This window comes from Geotrypetes seraphini, chromosome 18, assembly GCF_902459505.1.
Source record: "Geotrypetes seraphini chromosome 18, aGeoSer1.1, whole genome shotgun sequence".
Lineage (NCBI taxonomy): Eukaryota > Metazoa > Chordata > Amphibia > Gymnophiona > Dermophiidae > Geotrypetes > Geotrypetes seraphini.
The window spans coordinates 33,141,619-33,161,987 of NC_047101.1; the positions used below are offsets into that span (position 1 = coordinate 33,141,619).

Genomic DNA, 20,369 nt, shown 5'->3' on the forward strand with positions numbered 1-20,369 from the left:
TTTTTCTTTAATGGAAAAGGTATTTTAGAACCTGCTAAATATTTAACTTTAGTTATCTTATGTTTTCTTTTCAGTGACTATTTGAAGTTCTCAGAATAAGGCTTGTTGTATGGCTGATATAATCTTTGTAGTCTTTCTTGAGCCAGTTCCAGTTGCAATGAAATATGGACACCATACCGGAGGCTTGGTCCCACTAGGGATCTATGTAAAAGCACAGACACTTCCAGTCTCCTATTGGCGATTTCGTTCCTTGTAACCAATTGTTCTTATTGCTTTATTACATTATCCCTTCCAGTGCTTGTTCTCATAACTGACAAGATTTCAAGGGGGCAATTCTCAAGCAGTATTAGTGCTCTAACCTGAGTTATTTGCCTGTTTAATGCTGGTTATGATGTCCTAGTGCAGTGATATTAGTTACCCTGGTGCTAGATAGCAATGAGATACAAAACATGCAAATGCATGTAAATCATTATATTTAGTTTATAAATGCTATATTGCAGCTTGCAGTGTGCATTGGGTATAAACCACAACCACATTGCTGTGAGTCTATTTATTTTGATTTTTGGCTTGCTTCAATTTTATGGAGTAGTGTTTCCTAAGTAATCCATCAAGAAATACATTTTTTTAAATTTAAGACTCATTTTTTCACATTAGTTTTTGATATCTAATCTAATCTAATCTACAACTTGCGAGTCATTCTATGCCTGGTGAAAGCAAAAACAAAAACTGTGGATACAGAAGTTCTGGAGATAATTTATTAAACTGACATATAAAACCATGAAAATTCAATTAAAAAAGTACAATGATAAAAAATACTGTGATAAAAATCCAACCGGACCCTACACGGTCCGTGTTTCGACGAACACGCCTTCCTCTGGGGTCCAATGGTTTGAAAACTCACATATAAAGAATTGGACTGAAAACAGTCGATTGTCTTTAAACCTGTGAGCAAAGAACACCGCAGACAAGTTGAAGTAGCAAAAAAATGCCTGAGCAGGTTCTTGGTGATCTACAATTCGAGAGAGGTAGAAGAAAGGGAGGGGGGAGTAGACTTCTAGTTAAGTGGTACAGGGAGAATTCAAGGTATAATATACATAAGAGGAATCGGTGTCTGAGTTGGAACAGGCTATTGATTGTCAATAGAAACATGATGGCAAATAAAGGCCAAATGGCCCATCTAGTCTGCCCATCCGCAGTAACCATTATCTCTCTCTCTCTCCGAGAGATCCCATGCCACATGAATTCAGACAAAGTCTCTGTCTCCACCACCTCTTCTGGAAGACTGTTCCATGCATCTACCACCCTTTCTGTAAAAAAGTTATTTCCTTAGTTTACTCCTGAGCCTATCACCTCTTAACTTCATCCTGTCCTCTCATTGCACAGTTTCCTTTCAAATTAAAGACACTAGACTCATGCACATTTATATTACATAGGTATTTAAATGTCTCCATCATATCTCCCCTCTCCCGCCTTTCCTCCAAAGTATACAGATTGAGATCTTTAAGTCTGTCCCCATACGCCTTATGATGAAGACCACATAACATTTTAGTAGCCTTCCTCTGGACTGACTCCATCCTTTTTATATCTTTTTGAAGGTGCAGCCTCCAGAATTGTACACAATATTCTAAATGAGGTCTCACTAGAGTCTTATACAGGGGCATCAATACCTCCTTTTTCCTATTAGCCATACCTCTCTCTATGCAACCTAGCATCTTTCTAGCTTTCGCCGTCACCTTTTCAATCTGTTTGGTGTAGATATTTATCCTGTAGATGAGAGAAACATATATCGATGAGTCTGATGAACACAATATAGGGCTCCTTTTACTAAGCCACATTAGGCTTTTTTATCACTGGTATTAGTGCAGATGCTCATAGAATTTCTATGAGTTAATACCACCATAGAGTAAAAAATGCCAAACGAGACTTCGTAAAATGGGGACATAATTTGATGCATTTACCACAATATCTATATCTATGTTATATGTGATAATCGTAGCGAAACAAGATTTTATGTATGTGATATGGCAACTGCATAGTTGTATGCGGTATATAAATTTTTTAATAAATAAAGAAATCATTGCTACCACGGTTTTGTAAAAGGAGTCTATTTTTAAATATATTTTTTTAGTGGATGGAAAATGATTTTATTTATTTATTGGTATTTATAGACTGCTTCTTGATACATCATCATAGCGGTTTACATAGTACAAAACCAAAAGAAAAGAACTCCATCGTCAGAAGGAAAGTAAAAATTTTTAAAAATAATGAATTACAGAGTAAAATTCTGATTAAAATTAAAAAAAAAAAACCCATAGAATTATAAAAACGTAAAATATAATTATAAAAGTAGCAACGGCAAATCTCTCCCTCAATGTTCATACCGATATGATATTAAATCTCCTGATGGAAAAGAGCAATCAAGGATATGCTAATTCGAAAATGGATGTAGATGCTGATATTAGCATGCGCCAACTGGTTTGTGAGTTACTGCAGGAGCACTTGGCACTTTTAAATTGGAGGCAGGAAGAGCCAGATTCTATAAATGGCGCCTATCTTAGGCCCCTTTTTACTACGCTGCGGTCAAGGTTTCTATTGCGGCGCTAAATGCTCTGATGCTGCTCTGACACTATGAGTATTGGAGCATTGTTGGCGCACTTAGCCCTCCAGGCCATGGTAGAAACCTCTACCAAGTTTAGTAAAAGGGGAGGGGGTAATTGACAAAACACCCTTAATAGCCTCGATAATTGGAAAAAAAAAAAAAAAATTAACTGGGCGATAAGTGCCTATCCGATTCTATAAAAGATAAGCGCCTCTCATGTGGCGGTTAGTGGCGTCTAATGCCTATGTGGGCATCTCTAGGAGTGGAGCGTAACTTAGGCACCATTAGCGTGATCCTCCAAAAACATAGGCACCTGAAATGTAGGCCTTTAAAGCCTTGGCCTACATTTCAGGCCCCTAAGTTTTCTACATAGGTGCCATTAGCTGCGCTGTGTAATTGAGCCGTGGCCAGCACCATTTTTCTAGGTCCCAGACAATTTAGGTGCCAGCCATTTATCAGCCCATAAATGCTTCTGCATTATCTTTTTGCAAATCTTATATACTGTATAGTCATAGAAAAAATGAGTGCAGGACTTGCAAAATAAATAAAATAATATAAAAACCTTCTATATTGTTGCTTTGAATCTGGACTTAGGGCAAAGGAAAAATTTCATATTAAGTTAACCTTTGATTGTAATGACTTTTATTTTAAAATGTTTCTTTGAAAATGCATGCAAAATCATCCCTACCTCAGTTTGTACTGAGCTGATGAAAGATGTACAGTACTTTTTTTTTAATGCTAGTATCAAATTTGCCAAGTCCAATAAAAAGGAGCCATCCCCAACTTGTTTGCTGACTTTTTATTTCTAGGTGATCTAGCCAGTAGAAATGTTACTGTGTTTGATGGTTAAATGAGTAGTCCGTCAAACTATCCTATAATTAAGACATCTTTTCAATTATGGCATTTGATTGTCTCTATAATGTCACTCTTTCTGGCAGGCTTCTAATACTCACAGGGGAAGAATGTGCTTTCTGATAGGACCACAAAGGAGAAAAGAAATAAACTGATCTAGTGATCAAACTAAATATTTCACACAAGGGAAAATATTAATTCTATTTTCAAATCATATTTTTCCTGGAAGAAATCTGTAGAGCTACTGTATGTCCAACCTGGCCAATATTTTGTTCAGTCATATTAAACTCTTGTTTAGAATTTCATTAAGATGGATGGGTAAATTATTTGGAAAAAAAAAATCCTTTCATATGCTTTCAGAAATAATTTGGGGATATAAGGATGTGCAAGAAATCTGGTCCAAGCATTCTATGAATAATTTTCTCTAAAACTTGTTTGATGTACTGACTCAATTTTCTAGCAAAAATACACTTTGGATATTACTAGATACTGCAGTCACAATTAAATATGGATTAAAGCTGAGTTATTTTCTTTTGCATAAGAACATAAGAAGAGCCTTCCTGGGTCAGACCAATGGTCCATCAAGCCCAGTAGCCCGTTCTCACGGTGGCCAAAACCCAAGGTGTAGCAATATTCCATGCTACTGATACAGAGCAAGCAGGGGCTTCCCCATGTCTTTCTCAATAACAGACTATGGACTTTTCTTCCAGGAACTTGTCCTTCTCTGATCCTATGTTACACTCCCAAATCCCTCCCACAATACCTGATCTCTACCCCACACCCTTTGATCACAAGTGGCAGACCCCCCACATTCCTGATCAAAAGAGGCATTGTCACCATTTTGGATTCAGGCACTGATCTGAGTAGCAGCAAAGGGGATCACTGTCACCTGGGTCTAACTGCCTCACTAATGCTGAACACTGGGAAAGTCCAGGGGTGGGGGAGGGTATAGAGCAGTTTTGCTGGCAAGGGGCATCGTTATTCTAGCAGATAATGTGATTGATTCATCAAGAGGTGAATGCGGGGAGTCTAGCTGTATGGGGTAGAGATCAGGTGTTGGGGGAGTTGATGAATGTGACTGGGAGGGTTGGGTTGGGTTGGGCATATGGGAGCTGATCATGGTAGGGATTAGGTGATACACAGCTGCACTTATCACTTCTCTTTAAGGGGCGGTAAGCTGTCCACACTTCCAGTTAACAAAATATTTTCTATTCCATTGAAAAATCATCATAAGATCCCAGATCCCACCAAAATTCCTATTCACCTTTCTAGTGCTTTATAGCCTTAGACTTAGAGCATTCACATCACTCAGATGTTATAATCAAGTTGTCTGGTTGCTCTTATTTGCAATCTCTGGCTTCCAACCACCAGCCACCATATTAATACAAATTACTTTTTTTCTCTTTTTCTAAAATTTTCCTTACAAATTTATCTTATCTTCTATTTCTCGTTTAATATCTTTATTGATTTTTAATCTAACACAGTGCCAAACAAATAGAAGAAAAATAGATATTACATACAATGCACTATTATCTGTACAGGTAACATAACTTATCTTCTATTTCTAAAACATTACATTAAGAATTTCTATTCCGCCATTACCTTGCGGAAGAATTGAAGAGTAGAGCGGGATACTTCAGAGAATCGGGATGAGTCTTGCGGTATTAGTTTGTCTTCACATTAAATAACTTTCTTTTTTTATTTTTTATATAAATAGAGCAGTAATCTCTCCAACTGTTAGTTTCCTCTTCTTCTTCAGAAGGCTGGTAACAGCAAACCTATTTTATCGTCAGTTTATCATTATCATAGAAATCAGCAGTTTCTTTTTACTTCTTATGATCCTATAGTGAACTATGGGAAACAGTTGCTGAAAATACACTACTTAATTTTTAGCGCTATCCTTTTCAATATTATCAGCACTTATCTGAAGTCGGAAGTTCTCGTCGCTTCCAGCCTCAGGAATTCAATTATAATACATAAGTCACTTCACTGCATCCCAACATGGCCAGCGTTTCGCAGTTCTCAAATTTATCACCACTGCTTCAGGGTAGCTTATTTGAACGGTCGTCTTTCTCTATTGCTAACCAGCAGCCTCTTCCGTACCTGGTTAGCAATAGAGAAATATCGGATGCACAGTCAGAAGGAAGTGCAACCAGAGACTCATGAAATCACTAGATAACAAAGGTAGGAAAAATGATTTTATTTTAGTGATCAATTGAGAATTTATATCTGCTGTCTATATTTACATTTGTCTATTTTTCTATAGTTGTTACTGAGGTGATATTGCATATTTTAAAGTCATCTGCCTTGACATCTTTGAAAAAAACCCCAAAATAAATTATAATTAACATTTTCTGTGTGTATAATTTTTTAAATTTTTATTGGTAGATCATTTTGACTTAGTCATTTTAAAAGTATCTCGCAAGCCAAAAAAGTGTGAGCAGCCCTGCTCTAGAGTGTGAAGGAGCTCATAACAACCTTAGACAGGAAAACTGCATTTCTAAATTCAAATCAAATCTTAAGACATTTATGTTTAAAGATGCTTTTGAGGTATATTACCCCATTCTTCTTCGCTCTTATTTTCCTTTATTTTTATTTTTTTACCCGCCCAAAGATATAAACTATCCTTCCCCTCTCTACGCGGTATTCTCTATGCAGGTAAACTGGGAAAATCTCTTCTCTTCAAAATCACAGGTCTCTGGAATGACCTTACTATCCCATTGTGGAACCTGGGCTCTCTCCAACTATTCCACAAGCAACTGAAAACTTGGCTCTTCTCTAACATGTAATTCTATTTTCCCCCTTACTCTTCCATTCTGTATATAAGCTCATGTAAACCTTTTCCTTTCTCTTCTTATATTTTACGTTTTTGTAAACCGTGCCGAGCTCCACTTCCGTGGAGAGGATGCGGTATATAAACTTAAGGTTTAGTTTAGTTTAATATTGTAAATTTATTATCTTCATCCATTTTGTATCTTGCATTGTTTTTTTTCTGCTGTTTGTATTAGTCTCTTTTTTATTACCCTTATAATATATATATTTTTAAAATTTTATTATAAACTGCTTAGACTTCAAGATAGGCAGTATATTAAATACAAATAAACTTGAAACTTGAGCTTCGTTCACATTTGCAAGCTAGATTTGTTCTAATATTTCAAAACAACTTTTATTATTACTTAAACAAATGGACAAATTCCTATTCTAGACAGATTGTAGGTATTTCAGTAGACAAGTTTTGGGTTGTCTCTCTACAGATACTGCCAAAAGACCTTATGTCCCTATTGAAAAAGTCTTCCTCCTCCCACACTGATTTAGAATATTTCCCTACTTACCTATTAAAAATGCCTCCTCCTTCTTTTATCATTGGGTTTTCTATTTGGATAGAAAATACACTAAAGTCAAGCCAATTCCCTCTTACTCTAGGAAATGTCCTGTTCTTAAAAATCCAGCCAATGAGAAACAGGTTCTTTCCAATTACCGTAAAACTGTTGGAAGCTTTAGAAGATATTCAACAGATTATCTGGACCATCATGATATTCTACACCCCACACAATCTGGCTTCAAAAAGAGATTTCACACTGAAACTATCCTAGGTGCACTGGTAAATTAAATCAGATCTTTTCTTAGTAGAGGGTAATTTGACTTGTCGGCTCCATTCGATATGGTAGATCATGAGATTTTATTATTGATGCTGGTTTCTCCGGGAGAGTTATTTTGCTGGTTTATAATATTTCTTGCAGGGCATACATTCAGGGAAAAACAACTAGAATCATTCTCACCTCCATGATCAGACCTCACCCCTTTCACCCATCATAGAAACATAGTAGACGATGACAGATATCTGTCCAAGAAGATAAACTCATAATGTAAACTCATAATGTAAACTCATAGTATAATGTGATACTAAGTTTCCCCGAAAATAAGTCCTACCCCGAAAATAAGCCCTAGGAGAATTTTCGGAGTAGGTCTTAATATAAGCCCTAGTCCCAGGATTTGCCGGCAGTTCCCCTTCCTTCCCTCCTTTGTGAAGCAGAACCCTTGAGCGAGCACCGCCCCCCTCCCCCAAGCACTCGCCCCTGCGCAGAGTGAATTCACAGTCAGACAAGACTGAAGCAGCCTGTTTAGAGTACTGCCGGCCCAACTTTTCTTAGGAAGGTATGTAGTAGGGCTTGCTCGCAGTCGGCAGGGTTCGGATGGGATGGCGAGAAGGACGGGGGTCAGCTGCCGGGGGGGGGGGGTGCGATGCTCGCTCAAGAGTTCTGCTGCACAAGGGATGGGAAGGAAGTGAAGCTGGGCAAGGGTCCTGCTGCACGAGGGAGGGGAGTAAAGATGCTGCACATGTGGGGGAGATAAAGGAAAGAGGAAAAATTGGGGTGAAGGAGAGGAAGGAAGAGATGATCATGTGCATACCCTGAAAATAAGACCGAGTGCATTTTTGGGACCTAAAATTAATATGACACTATCTTATTTTGGAGGAAACAAGGTACTACAGTATGTGCATACTTGATCTTGTTTGTCCTTCTGTCTGGCTCTAGTCTTGTTCTGCAACTACTTAAGCTGTCATCAAAGCCCCACTGCAGTCCTTTCAAATCTCTCCAGCCACGATTGGGGCACTGACCAAAGAAGTGGACCTGGCACTGGCTTTGCTTCTTAATTACTGGTGTTGCCATCTAATCATCGCTACGCTTGTTTGCTTCTACGCCTTCCATACAGGATTCCTTTGCATTTATTCCACACATTTTTGAATTTTGTTAGCATTTTCTTCTCCACATATACAATGGGAGGGCATTCCAGAAATCTACCATCCTCTCCATGAAAAAGTAATTCCTGACATTATTTCTGAGTTGGCCCCCCTACAATCTAAATCTATCACTTTATGTCCTCTGGAAAAGGTTTTTATCCTTTTTAATGCTTTAATGAACTATTATTGGGAAAGCTATGTCAAAACTAGAAGTTTTTATTCATATGAGGATGATATTACTCTTCTAATTCCAATGCAACCTACAACTAGGATCATTACACTTGTTGGCCAAGACTGTATAGATACAGTTGAAACTGGGCTCAAGAATATAATCTGAAACTGAATATTGACAAAACTAAAATGTTATAGTTAGATGTTTTACCAAATTTATTATCCGATTGTGAATGAGCTCAAATAGACAATACACTTTCTATTGATTCTTCTTTAAAAATCCTAGGGATTGCTATAGATTCAACACTGTCCTCTCATCCAGTTTGATTATTGTAATATATTGTATGCAAGATTGGTGTGTTGCACCTAAAATTTTGATCCGGTGACTCTTCTTTGAAAGTTGCACTCATTATCTTGAGAGGAATAAGTAATGGATACACTTTGCACTATAATTGTTTAGAATAGCTCATGGATTGGCTCTACCACATATGTTTCTTTTGCTGACTTTTTTCCCATCAAGTAGATCATTGCATAGTAGGAGTCAAAAACTAATTTTCTAGCTTCAAGGAACAACCCCCAAATTTTATATATGGCGCCTAAAGATGTGCTCTTACATCAGCTTGCTTACCTAATGCAGACACATAAATAGGCTTAACCAACACTGATAATTGGCAAGTCACACCTGTTAATTGGAGTTAATTGAACATTAGGTGGTTTGGGTGTGTCTTATGGTCAGGTGCGTCTTATGGAGCAAAAAATACGGTATATAGTAACGTAACAAAGATGTACTGTTGTAATATTTACATTTGAAAATTATATGCATCGGTGCCGGTTTCAGAATCACGCCTGTGTGAAAAATAGGCGCTGGCAATGTAGGCCAGAGTTTTCTGGGCCATTTCTGTGCTTATCTTTGTGTGAATCACGTCTACATAGGCACTTTAGGTCACCTGATGCCACTTCTGTTATTAGCAACGCCTAAAGCAACTACATAGGCACAATTCTGGTGCCTTTATTTACGTGCTAGAAGGTGCTTCTACCTCACCATTTTTTTTGCCATTTCTAATGGTGTTCTTCAATTAACTTAGGTGCTGGTAGTGCACCTACTGGTATCTATGCTTGGGCATTGGTTTTAGAATTTTTCTTACAGTATATTCAACTTAAAAATTACACCTGATGTAGCCATGTTTTGCACAAATGGGCTGTTTCAAGACTCATATAACATCAAAATGGATACCGCCACTTCCTCAGAGCAATGCTATAACTTAACAAATGTCCTGTCGAAATTAGATTGTAAGCTCTTCTGAGCAGGGACCATCTATTGTATGTTAAAATGTATAGCACTGCGTACGCGCTTTAGAAATAATAAAGAATAGTAGTATATTCTACCAATACCTCACAATTCAAAGTGGCTTATCAAGAAAAAAGAGCTGGAGCATACCTCCAGGATAATTATACATAGCAATCTATAATTAAAAATTAGAATATATTAACATGATACAACATTTCTAAGTAGCCAGGTTTTCCGTAATGTGGTTTTTAGCGCCGGCCATAGCGGTAACAGCTCCGATGCTCATAGAATTTGTATGAGCGTCAGAGCTCTTACCGCTGCGGCTAGTGAAAAAAAAACATGCTATGGTTTTGTAAAGGGGGAGGGGTGATAAGTAAGAATGTGAACTTTGAAATAAGCCTGATGTATCTTTCCAATATGTAGGGAATTGAAAGGTTCAGGAAAGCTCTAATAATTTTAATCTTTTTTTTTAACCTTTGAAGACGGGAAAACTATTAAAGTGGAGTTTTGTAACCTATGACTTCTAACAGAGCGGGCAAAGACAGCGTGTTGGCAGAGATAAGATGGTTCTTGGCCGTATATTTGATCACATTCCTTTTACGCAGGCAAACCCTGTTGCAATTCAGAGCAAAGTTATCAAACTCCTTTGCACAAGCAAACACCATGTCCTGTATAGAATAGCCCTGGGCACTATTGAATTTATGGTGCCCAAATGTGGGTACCATTTACTGAATCTGGTTCTATATGGAAAATCCAAAACTATTTAATCATCTTGCAGGAGAATTTCAGTGATGTGTAATACATAATGCAGGATGCAATGTGTGCTGGATTCTGATGCCAAAATCTCACATTTATTCATTTTTCACTTTTTTTACTTGTTGATTTGTTTACTTTCTACTTACTTTTTTTTTTTTTTTTTAACTAAGCAGGGTTATTTGATTATTGAAAAAGCCTGCTGGTTCAGAAATAAGATTAAGCTCATGAACTAAGCGTTTCCATCTTTGTAAATGTACATAAACTCATATGTGTCAGCAGTGTTTTAACGAACTGTATAAGTCTTGCCCGACTCCCCCCTCAGATCTGGTGTTCACCCCCACTAATTTCTTCCCACACTAAAGACAATCACTGGCAGACCCAGCCCAATACAGCTGAGGTCTCACCATCAAGGAACGAAGGCCCTAATAAGGCTTATCCCCTTCGGTTTTATTCCTTCCCTGCAGACTATCTCAGAGTGGGGCTCCCAAGGGATTACTGCAGTTGTTAGCAAAGTACTCCCCTGCTGAAACTGAAATGCCAGCTCCATGCCCAGTGCATGTATTATGTTTGACATTTCTGCATCCCATGAGGTTAGAATTTCTCTCACAAATACTTTTTATCATCTCTCTAAAGTGCTTTACTTGCCCATAAAAGACATTTAATTATATTTTCAAACTGTTACTGTTGGTTGAAGCCAGTTTAAACATGGCTGCCATCTCCCACACAGTCCTTTCAACTGACAAGAAAGCCGTACCCTCGGCCGTACTGTGCAGTTTCAGGAGTGCACATGGTGAGTTTTAATGATTCGTGGGTCACTTAAACATTTCACTGCCAAGCCATTTTTATGCAGTTCCTAACAGAAGCTCTGCAAATCCCTTCAAGCCTGGTCTTTTAATTGACAGAACATGAGGGTTATGTACTAAATACAGGAAAGAACACTGAAGGTATAATTTATTTACATCTAAGGAAGGGCAAGACTCTTAGTGGATCCATTTTGGCTACTGGCTAAAGAAAGCTAAAAAAAAATAATGGTAACAAACCTAGAATAAAATGCAGGTGCTAAAATCTAAAGTCCTCATATTTAAAATGATTTATATGGCCAAGAGATGTTCCTGGTTATTTACATCTCCTGTCTAGGACTAATTGGTCTAGGGTTAACCGGATAGTGTTGCTGAAAATATCCATTTAGCAATGTAACGGGCTAAAAAACTAGTGAATCTATAATCTCAAAGAACCAATAGGCATTCCATATATTTATTTAGACCTTGCTGGTGAAGTCTGTACACATATATCCAGTGTGCTCATGGAGGTTTAACTGATCATCCCAATCTCCTTCCATAATATTAAATGGCACCTTATTAATCATCCTCTATCATAGATCCACAAGAAGATTCCAACTGCCAGTCATTCTCAAAGTACTCTTTAAAAAAAAAAAAGGCTAAACAGGTTAGGGCTCTTCAGCTTGGAGAAAGCAGGACTGAGAGGGGATATAATGGAACCTTCTAAAATCATGAATGGAGGGGAATGGTTATTTAATCTTTCATACAACACCCAAACAAGAGAACACTACATGACAATAACGACCAGCAGACTGAAAAGAAATGATATAAATTATTCTTCTTTTCAGCCCAACTTAGCTCTGATCTTTTCAGACATCCATTTTTTAGAGTGATTCATAGAATTTCCCTCCAGACGCTATTCAGTCAGGGAGTGCCTTTGTGCTATCATATGTAATTGCAAAGATGGAGCATGGGTGGGCCATGGATGTGTCACCAAACAAGGCACACAACCTATAGAATACAGTAGATTCTCAGTTATCCGGCACCCATGGGGATTGGTAGATGCCGGTAAATTTAGTTTCTGGTTGCTTGAGAGTTACTATTAAAAATAGGTCTAACTAATATTATACCCCATACTATGTCATACCATAAACTGTTCCCGACAAACTATTGGATATGTGGTAGGCAAAGCATGGGCATATTCAGGTGTGGCAATACGATGCCACTTTCCACCCAATGTACGGTGGCAGCGGCCAATAAAGCAAACAGGATGCTAGGAATTATTTTAAAAGGGATGGTTAACAAAACTAAGAATGTTATAATGCCCCTGTATCACTCCATGGTGCAACCTCATCTGGAGTATTGAGTTCAATTCTGGTCTCCTTATCTTAAGAAAGATATAGTGGTGTTAGAAAAGGGCCAAAGAAGAGTGACCGAGATGATAAAGTGGATGGAACTCCTCTCGTATGAGGAAAGACTAAAAAGGTTATGTCTCTTCAGCTTGGAAAAGAGACGGCTGAGGGGACATAGGATTGAAGTCTACGAAATCCTGAGTTGAGTAGAATGGGTTCAAGTGGATCAATTTTTCACTCTGTCAGAAATTACAAAAACTAGGGGACACTCCATGAAGTTAGAGAGAAATATTTTTAAAACCAATAGGAGGAAATATTTTTTCACTCAGAGAATAGTTAAGTTCTGGAATGCATTTCCAGAGGTTGTGGTAAGAGCGGATAGCGTAGCTGGTTTTAAGAAAGGTTTGGACAATTTCCTGGAGGAAAAGTCCATAGTCTGTTATTGAGAAAGACATGGGGGAAGCCACTGCTTGCTCTGGATCGTCAGCATGGAATGTTGCTACTCTTTGGGTTTTGGCCAGGTACTAGTGACCTGGATTGCCCACCTTGAGAATGGGCTACTAGGCTTGATGGACCATTGGTCTGACCCAGTCTTAAGTTGACACAAATTTCCGCCAGAAATTGATTTAATTTTTATTTTCAGTATTACAGTATTTCTTTGATTTTTTTTTTTTTTTTTTTTGCTGGTTCTCTGAGAGTTCTGGTTAATTGAGTTCTGGTTAACAGAGTCTACTGTACTATCAGTTGCATACACTGATTGATACACCTAGACATGCTCACTTACTACACTGATTTGGCATACCTTACGTTTGGTATACCAAAGCAGTCCGCACTAGTATTCTATAATGAAGTAGGTACACCTAAGACTTATTGTAGAATTAGGGATAAGGGCACTTCATTGTGGTACCTTCTTGGTGCATAATTTTAGAATTGCCCTTTCATTTCACATGATTCTATAGCCATAGCAAGAATTGGTGGGATCCAGTGAAATCAAAGGAAAACCAAAGGTTTCTCTCCATTTTAGCTATTATGGATCCTCCCCCTTTCCTCCACTGATCCCCCATCAAATTTCACTTACCCTGCTCTGTTTCAATCACCCACACACTGTTTATTGCAGCTCACAAGAGAAAGAAGAAACCCATCGTACCTAGGACTGCCTCTTCATCTCTTGTCATCAGAAGTCCATATATTGTGCAGAAATGCAGAGTAGTACAGTGCCCCATGTAATCTAAAGCAAGACATTAGCTGTCAGCAGGAGAGGAGAATGAAGCAGTCCAAATCATCACTGCTGTTCTCCTCTAGCTATTTGCAATCAGTGGCAGGCGTGGGCTGCGAAGGGGGTTGGAGCAAGATGCATGGGACTCAATTGAGGATTACAGGGGAGGGAATTAGAAGGGGGCAGTAGGAAGCAAAGGGAGACCAATTGAGAGAATGGATCTACTGAAGAAAAGGCCGACAACTAGAATATATGAGTGCATAAGGGGAGACAGGTGCAGTACAGGATTGAGGTTGTGATGAGAGTCAGCCTAGGAATGGAGGGAAGAAAAGAGAGGGGAGGGGGGAAGGGGATAAGGGAAAATCTGATTTGTCTCTTGCATATTCATTGTCGATATCATAAAAATCAAATTAACCAAAGGGATATTCAAGTCACCTCTATAATATTCATACTAAGGTAAGCAAGAGCTTCACATTTGAACACCCTTCTCTAGTTCTACAGCAGTGGTCTCCAACTCAAACCCTTTGCAGGGCCACATTTTGGATTTGGAGGTACGCGGAAGGCCTCCGAAAAAATAGTTAATGTTTTATTAAAGAAATGACAATTTTGCATGAGGTAAAACTCTTTATAGTTTATAAATCTTTCCTTTTGGCTAAGTCTTAATAATAATAATGTCATTTATAGCTAAAGAGACATATGATCAAGAAACCGTTTTATTTTACTTTTGTGATTATGATAAACATGCCGAGGGCCTCAAAATAGTACCTGGCGGGCCGCGAGTTTCACACCACTGCTCTATAGATAATCACTTGGTCTTTTTTAAACATGCCCTCACTACCTACTGTTGGTTTCATTTAGTAAAACATGAACTTGAGTTAATAACTTTGAAGCAATACTGGGCACCAGTTGGAAGAAGAGGCGGATGAAGGAATTACTGCTGCACATAACCAGCAAACATCAAGCTTGTTCCTTTTGCCGCTTCAGCTGCACTTATTCAGTGACTAATGAGTTACCAGAAAGTCACAATTCTAAAACTACCTCAGCTTTCCAACCCAAAATAGAACTTCTTCTAAACAAACGTGGTCCGTCTTCTTAATCCTACCAGACGCATTCTGCTAGATGACACCAGTCTTTCTCGCAGGCAGAAAATAGAAGCAAATTAGTCTTAAATTAGGAAAATAGAGATCTCTATACTCGCCCCTGACAAAGCTATAAGCTGTATGCTAATTACATTTTAGTGACAGACGGGTTGCTTTGGTTAATGAGTTTAATACAAAAGTTCCCTGAGGCATTTGGATAGGATACCACTTGTGAAAGTTTGCTTCCTTAAGTCAACAGCTGTGGTCGCCTTGCGATCACTGTGTTATGAATTGGGACATCTCTGCTTTAGGAAGCTGATACATTCAGTATGACTGCCAACAATTATTTCACTTTAATTCCCTCTTTCTTTTTTCAGCTTTCTGCACATCTTTATACCTTTCATTAAACAGAATCTCAAAGAGCTGTAGTGGGGAATGAACCTCAGGGTATCGAGGCACCTGCCCTAACCACTAGGCCACTCCTCCACTCAAACATTGCTAAAAGATTTGGGAATGGATGCTAAGTCTGGATTATATAATGGGGGTCCAGTGCAGAACTGCCATTATAGAATGCCAGCTTACTTCCGCACTTTTGCGCCTAACTGTAGGTGCAGACATTTATGCCAGCCAATGGTGGGTGCAAATGCTGGCTCTAAAGTCTTGGCAGTTAGGCGTGGTAATGATAATATGTATTCCATAACCCCACACCCAATTTCCAAGAACTTCCCTGATCCACATATGCCCCCGCCCCCATGCTCACGCTCTTTGGAGTTGGCCACAATGGAAATTGGGTCTGGAGGTTGTAGAATATGGCACAGTACATTCTCATTGTAACCACTAATTGGCTCTGATTAACATTTATTATGGTCAATTAGTACCAATTAAGAGCCAATAAACCTATTCATGTAATGCATAGAAATAAAAACTGTGTAAGGAATTCAGCGCCTAACTGGGCACCATATAGAATCTGAGGGATAAAGACCACGTGGTTCATTCAGTCTTACCATCCATACCTTTATAGGTATGACTGAGAAGGAAAGATGAAATGTACAATTGTACACAGCTGATGGCAACACCTATTGTATCACTGAAGATTAGGGAGGCACAAATTTCTGCAAAGATTTTGTGATTTGCTGAATGAAATAAGAAGTTTTTTGAAGGAGAGGGGAAATGACCAAGCAGAGTTGAAAGACGAGGAGTGGTTATGTGATCTGGCATTTCTTGCTGACTTTACAGGCAAACTAAGTGATATGAACCTTGAACTACAATGTCAAAACAAATGCATTGGCGAGATGAGTACAGTTTCATCTACAAGAGCAAATTTGAGCTAATGATGACTGACCTTGCAAACAACACTTTTGATCATTTTCCTAATACGCAGGACCGTCTGGGACAATATCCAAATTTTGTTTTTCAGAACGAGAAGTATGTGACAGAAATCTGTTCCCTTATCTACGAATTCGAAATACGGGATTGTGTGACTTCCAAAAAAGTAGATGTGGACATTAAAAAACTGCCAAAATGTAAAACAGGAGAACCAAATCCACAAACTCAAAGACGTACAACTAGGAGTGGAAATGTCCTAAAAAAAATTGGTGAGCACAGTTTGATTCTAAAACATACTTTCATTAATCCAAAGAACTAAAAAGAACGCAATGACTTGACATGTACATGTTTCGGCCAAACTGGCCTATATCAGGAGTCTGGTGAATCTTCAAACATGAGGATATAGTGATCCAAGTGCTTGATGCATGAACATTGATGTACAATCTCAAATGATCAAGTGCAAACTTGCAGTGCAAAAGACGCTGAAGCCGAGACAATCCTATACCCTTGTGATTCTCTTTTGAATCACGCGGACATAGGATTGTCTCGGCTTCAGTGTCTTTTAGAACCCCTGAGGAAGGCGTGTTCGCCGAAACACGGACCGTGCAGGATCCGGTTGGATTTTTATCACTGTATTTTTATCATTGAATTTTCATGTGTTTATATGTCGATGTATAATAAATTATCTCCAGAACATCTGTATCCACAGTTTTTTGTTTTCATCAGCGGCTTGTTTTTACTGTGGATCATTGGGTCTCCCCTTTTTTCTTTGTTGTGCAGGACCATTTATTAACCATATCTCACTTTATCTACTCCTGTTTCTGCTGTACATAATGGACATATTTCAAAAGCCCCACTTGTGATTTACACATATATATACTGCAAACACATGTAAAGCATGACTTTAGAATGCCAGCATTTACTATGGGGGCTCATTTACAAAAAATAAAGACATTCAAAAAAATCAGCAAAAATCAGTACTTGGATATTTTAATCACCAAAATGTCTACGAGCTGATTTTCAAAATTAAGGCTCTCTTTTACTAAGCCATGGTAGAGGTTTCTACCATGGCCTGGAGTACTAAATGCTCTGATGTTACACCAATACTCGCAGGACTTCTATGAGCGTTGGAGCAGTGTCAGAGCATTTACTGCCTCTACCACAGCTTAGTAAAAGGGTGTGTGTGTGTGTTAATATTTTAGATGTCTTGCAAGTCATTTACCCTCCAGGATGTCTAAATGTTAAGGAAGCATGTTAGAGGTGTGTTTTGTGCCCCACACACTCCCCTAGTGGTCACTGACCCCTCCCATCCCCAAAGAAGTTAGAGAAATAGCTGCAGATATTACTATTACTTTTATTTCTATAACGCAACCAGACGCACGCCGCGGTGTACAGAGTCACAAAGAATAAGAAAATATTGTTTATTCAAGCTTATATATGGCTACTAATGAGTGGAACGGTCAAATCTGAGTGGTTTACATTAGCTTTCCAATGATGTCACAAAGCATGGGCTTCTGTAGTGGTGTTACAATGCATCCTCCTGAACTAATCTCATACCACAATCACATTGGTCTCCCAACCTAAAGAAGGATATAAAACTGCTGGAGAGGGTGCAGAGACGAGCAACAAAGCTAATAAAAGGTATGGAGAACTTGGAATACGAGGAACGACTTAAGAGACTGGGATTGTTCTCCCTTGAGAAAAGGAGACTGCGAGGGGATATGATCGAGACTTTCAAAATACTGAAAGGAATCGACAAAATAGAGCAGGAAAAAAATATTATTTACAATGTCCAATGTGACACAGACAAGAAGACATGGACTGAAGCTAAGGGGGGACAAGTCCAGGACAAATATCAGGAAATTCTGCTTCACGCAATGAGTGTTGGACACCTAGAATGCTCTCCCAGAAGAGGTTATTGCGGAATCCACCATTCTAGGATTTCAAAGCAAACTAGACGCACATCTCCTTACGAGAGGCATAGAGGGATATGGGTGACTAAAATTATGCCAGGTGTACACTTGGCTGGGCCTCCGCATGTGCGGATCGCCGGACTTGATGGACCGAAGGTCTGATCCAGAGATGGCAGTTCTTATGTTCTTATGATATTAAATATGCCCCCCAAAATAAAAGCTAACACAACATAACAAATTAAACCAAGAGCAACTAACCAAAAACCAAAAGGTAAAAATTAAAGAAAGTAAAATTAAATTAAAAAAAATCAGTTTTAAAGTCATTGTCCACAAGGCTTAAATCTTCCACTTCAGGTTACCTTCAGGATCTTAGGGCTCGTTTTACAAAGGTGCGCTAGCGTTTTTAGCGCGCATTAGCTGAAAAATTACCGCCTGCTTAAAAGGAAGCAGTAGCAGCTAGTGCGCGAGAAAACCGCTAGCACATCTTTTTAAAAGGAGCCCTTAGTCTGCCTGGGTTTTGTGTCTGCTATTTATGCATGCAGTCCATGAGCTGGACCCCTTAATGCCATCCGGATAGCACCGCTCCGCACCAGGATATGAGCACACCTGCATATATTTTAGAAATGGTACTATGGCAGATCTTTTTTTCTAAAAGAACACTAGAACTATTCACATCCTGACATTTTAATTCTGGTTTCTACATTCTGTCTACAATGGGGGCTGTGTGCGGGGTAACCTCAGGAGTGTGTGTTAAATGACCTTAACTCACAGGGTCCTATACTTTTCAAAAGCAAGGATTCTTTAACCAGCTAGATAGCTGAGTAGATAATATTTGGGAAAGAAGAGCTCTGGATTAGTGACCTTATAATAAAGGAAACTTTACACAAGAAAAGAAAATATTTGAGATTAAAATGATCAAACATTCTGAAACCCAAACAAAAAGGATTTAATTAAGAAATTGGTTCTCTCACCCATTATCAGATATAGGGCCTTGCAACTATAAAGTGTTACTGTCTCTTCTCTGTCTCCCCCTACCTCTTACTGAGCTGTACTGACGTAGGTAGATGAACCTATGAGCAGCCTATGAGCAGCGTGCGAGATGAACCTCTAGCTTACAGCCAGTGAAACTGTATTGTTTCTTCACCAGCCTGATGAAAAAAAGAAAACTCTTCAAAGCTTGATTTATTAAGACAGTCCAATAAAAACGTCACCTACATGTTAATTGTCCCTTATTTCTACATTTGACCAGATGAAAATTCTGATAACACTTATTTTTTTCTTGAGATAGGATGTTATTATATTGGGGCTTTTCTGCGAGACTGGATGGGCTTTGGGATGGGCTTTCTTATCAGTTTTATGATGTTCTTTTTTTCAGTGTATGCAATGTATTGTATTTTAATTGTACTTGTTTAGGTTTTCTCTCTCATCCACCCCAAAGAGCTCCGAACAGGTTACAGCTTACATTCATAGTGTTACAACATGCAGATCTTGGTTCAGTCACTGGAACTATCCCAAATAGATTACTGCAATGTTCTTTAGATAGGATGTAAAGAAAATATAGAGGAAAAGAAAATATAAACCATTCAAAAAGTAGCAGCCAGTCTTATTTTCTCAGCAACCAAATATGACAAAGTGATACTCCTGTACCTCAAACTACACTGGCTTCCCTTCGAAGCAAGATGGATTTTTTAACTATGTACATTGATCTTTTTAATCTTCCATGGTGAAACACCAGACTACATGTTGAATTTAATTGAAATACCACCCAAAAACAAATATAACATGATCACCAACCAAATGAGAATAAGATTCCTAAATCCTACAGGAATCAAATACAAAATTATTCACTCTACAGCCGTCTCGTACTTGGCAGCAAAATGGTATCCACTGCTTAGTTTACTATTGTAATGAAGTGGTATATCAAGTTAAATAAATCTGTAATCTGACTCCTGTTCCAGCAGAAGAACAAAACCTACAGTGCTTTTCTTGATGCCTTTTGTTGAATGAAATTAAATGAAGCCAAAACTAGAGTCTTATCGCTCAGCCCAAAACGGGATCATCTCTCTTCCACTGTTTCCTTGACTTCACGAGCATCTCTACAGATTGAGCTTTCCTCTAAGTTCTTGGGTGTTATCGTATATTCATCCCTCTCATTCAATGAACAGATTAATTTTCTAGTAAAAAAAAAAAAATGTTTCATCAGCCTTCACATGCTGAGGATAGTCAGGTCCTGTTTTCAGAAGCAGCATTTTTTGTCCATCGCAATGTCAGAGGGAACACTTCCAGGTCAGTTGCAA

At 38.5% G+C, this 20,369-nt stretch overlaps 1 protein-coding gene across 3 annotated transcripts in view; it reads right to left on the bottom strand.

The window, feature by feature from the left end:
- TENM2 (teneurin transmembrane protein 2) overlaps positions 1-20,369 on the bottom strand; it is a 1,365,678-nt gene that overhangs the window by 768,338 nt on the left and 576,971 nt on the right. The window contains exon 1 of one of the 3 annotated variants that reach the window (XM_033927366.1): positions 1,691-1,733. The exons of the other annotated variants lie outside the window; for them this stretch is intronic. Within the exon in view, the coding sequence (XP_033783257.1) occupies positions 1,691-1,712 (22 nt within the window). The 5' untranslated portion in view covers positions 1,713-1,733. Of the gene's footprint in view, positions 1-1,690; positions 1,734-20,369 lie in introns of those variants that run through there. 3 annotated transcript variants of the gene reach the window in all.